Source organism: Rhopalosiphum padi, chromosome 2 (assembly GCF_020882245.1).
Source record: "Rhopalosiphum padi isolate XX-2018 chromosome 2, ASM2088224v1, whole genome shotgun sequence".
NCBI lineage: Eukaryota > Metazoa > Arthropoda > Insecta > Hemiptera > Aphididae > Rhopalosiphum > Rhopalosiphum padi.
In genome coordinates this window covers 63,500,529-63,501,808 of record NC_083598.1, presented here as the reverse complement: position 1 = coordinate 63,501,808, position 1,280 = coordinate 63,500,529, and the positions used below count along the sequence as shown (strand labels likewise).

General features: G+C 28.7%; 1 protein-coding gene across 1 annotated transcript; it reads right to left on the bottom strand.

The window, feature by feature from the left end:
• Window positions 1–416: 416 nt before the first annotated feature.
• Window positions 417–749, bottom strand: LOC132919032 (52 kDa repressor of the inhibitor of the protein kinase-like). Its single transcript, XM_060980385.1, has one exon. The coding sequence runs from the start codon at window positions 747–749 to the stop codon at window positions 417–419; it is 333 nt and encodes a 110-aa protein (XP_060836368.1).
• Between the last annotated feature and the right edge of the window lie 531 nt (window positions 750–1,280).

The following is a 1,280-nucleotide window of genomic DNA, read 5'->3' as shown; positions in this document are numbered from 1 at the left end:
ATTAAAAATGATATAAACAATAATATTGGGGTAGTGATAATTAAATTACACACACACGCACACATAAAAATATTTTCCTTATAGCTACAACAATTTTAAATTTAAAATACGACAAACTATTGTAATTAAAAATAAGAATCGTCAATCATCAGCAGATCTAAAATTAATAATTTTGTAAATAAATAATTTAGAATAATGGTCAGTAAACTCAGGGTCGTAGCTGGAACAAATTTTCGGTGGGGGGGAGGGGTTAAATCAAATAATATTTTCATTTTAAGTATAGTTAAAAAAAAACTAACACTTATTTAAAAAAAATCACATTTTACTATGTTAATACATCATAATTATTTTAAAGTAAATTTATATTATATACAATTATTAATTTAAAAAATATTTTATAGCACAAAATCTATTTGTCAATTTTTTTCTTTGGCGAAACGATCATTAATTTCGGCCGGATCGATATGAATTTGCCTATGAACACTCAAAAGAGCTAAACCTGTAAGTCGTTCTTGGCCTGATGAGTTACGTAAATAGTATTTTAATCTTTTCATGGTTGAAAATGTACGTTCTGGCGTAGAAGTCGAAACTGGTAATGTGGCTAATAGCTTCAAAAGAAAAGATATGTTTGGAAAATAATCATAATTACATTTAATATATGCTTCAATGGCTGAATTTGGTTGGTCTTTTTCTTGTTTGTTAGACCATTTTCTTTTCCAATGTTGAATTTCTGTTGGCAGTACTTCCATATCCAGAAATTGAGAATATATTTCGAAGTCGTTTACGTCTATTTCAAATGTGATGCATATTTTTGGTAACAACTTGTGCAGTGAAGAAATTTGTTTTTTGTGATTATTAAACCTTAATTGAAGTTGTTCAATGAAATCGTCGTAAAAAGGAATAGCTATTGTTATGTGATAATATTCTTCAGGTGAATTTGTAATAACATTAATTCAATGTTTTTGACGTGCAACGATTCTTGGTATTTTTATGTTTTTTTCAATAGCAACTGATTTTATTAGATCATTTGCTTTTTCAAAAATTTTTGAAAATGTAGTATCCATATTACTCGCATTCGCATAAGAGCTCTAAAAGTACCACCATTGTGAATTGGCTCATTTAGTGTGAGTGGGCCAGCGTCAGATGTACCACGAAGGGCCAATTCTTGACGGCCACACAATATAATAGTTTGAATAACCGGTATTAATTTATTTTATTTTCTGCAATTTGATTAGCACGTGCAGAATCGATTTTTTGACAAATATCTAACTCTTTGTTAC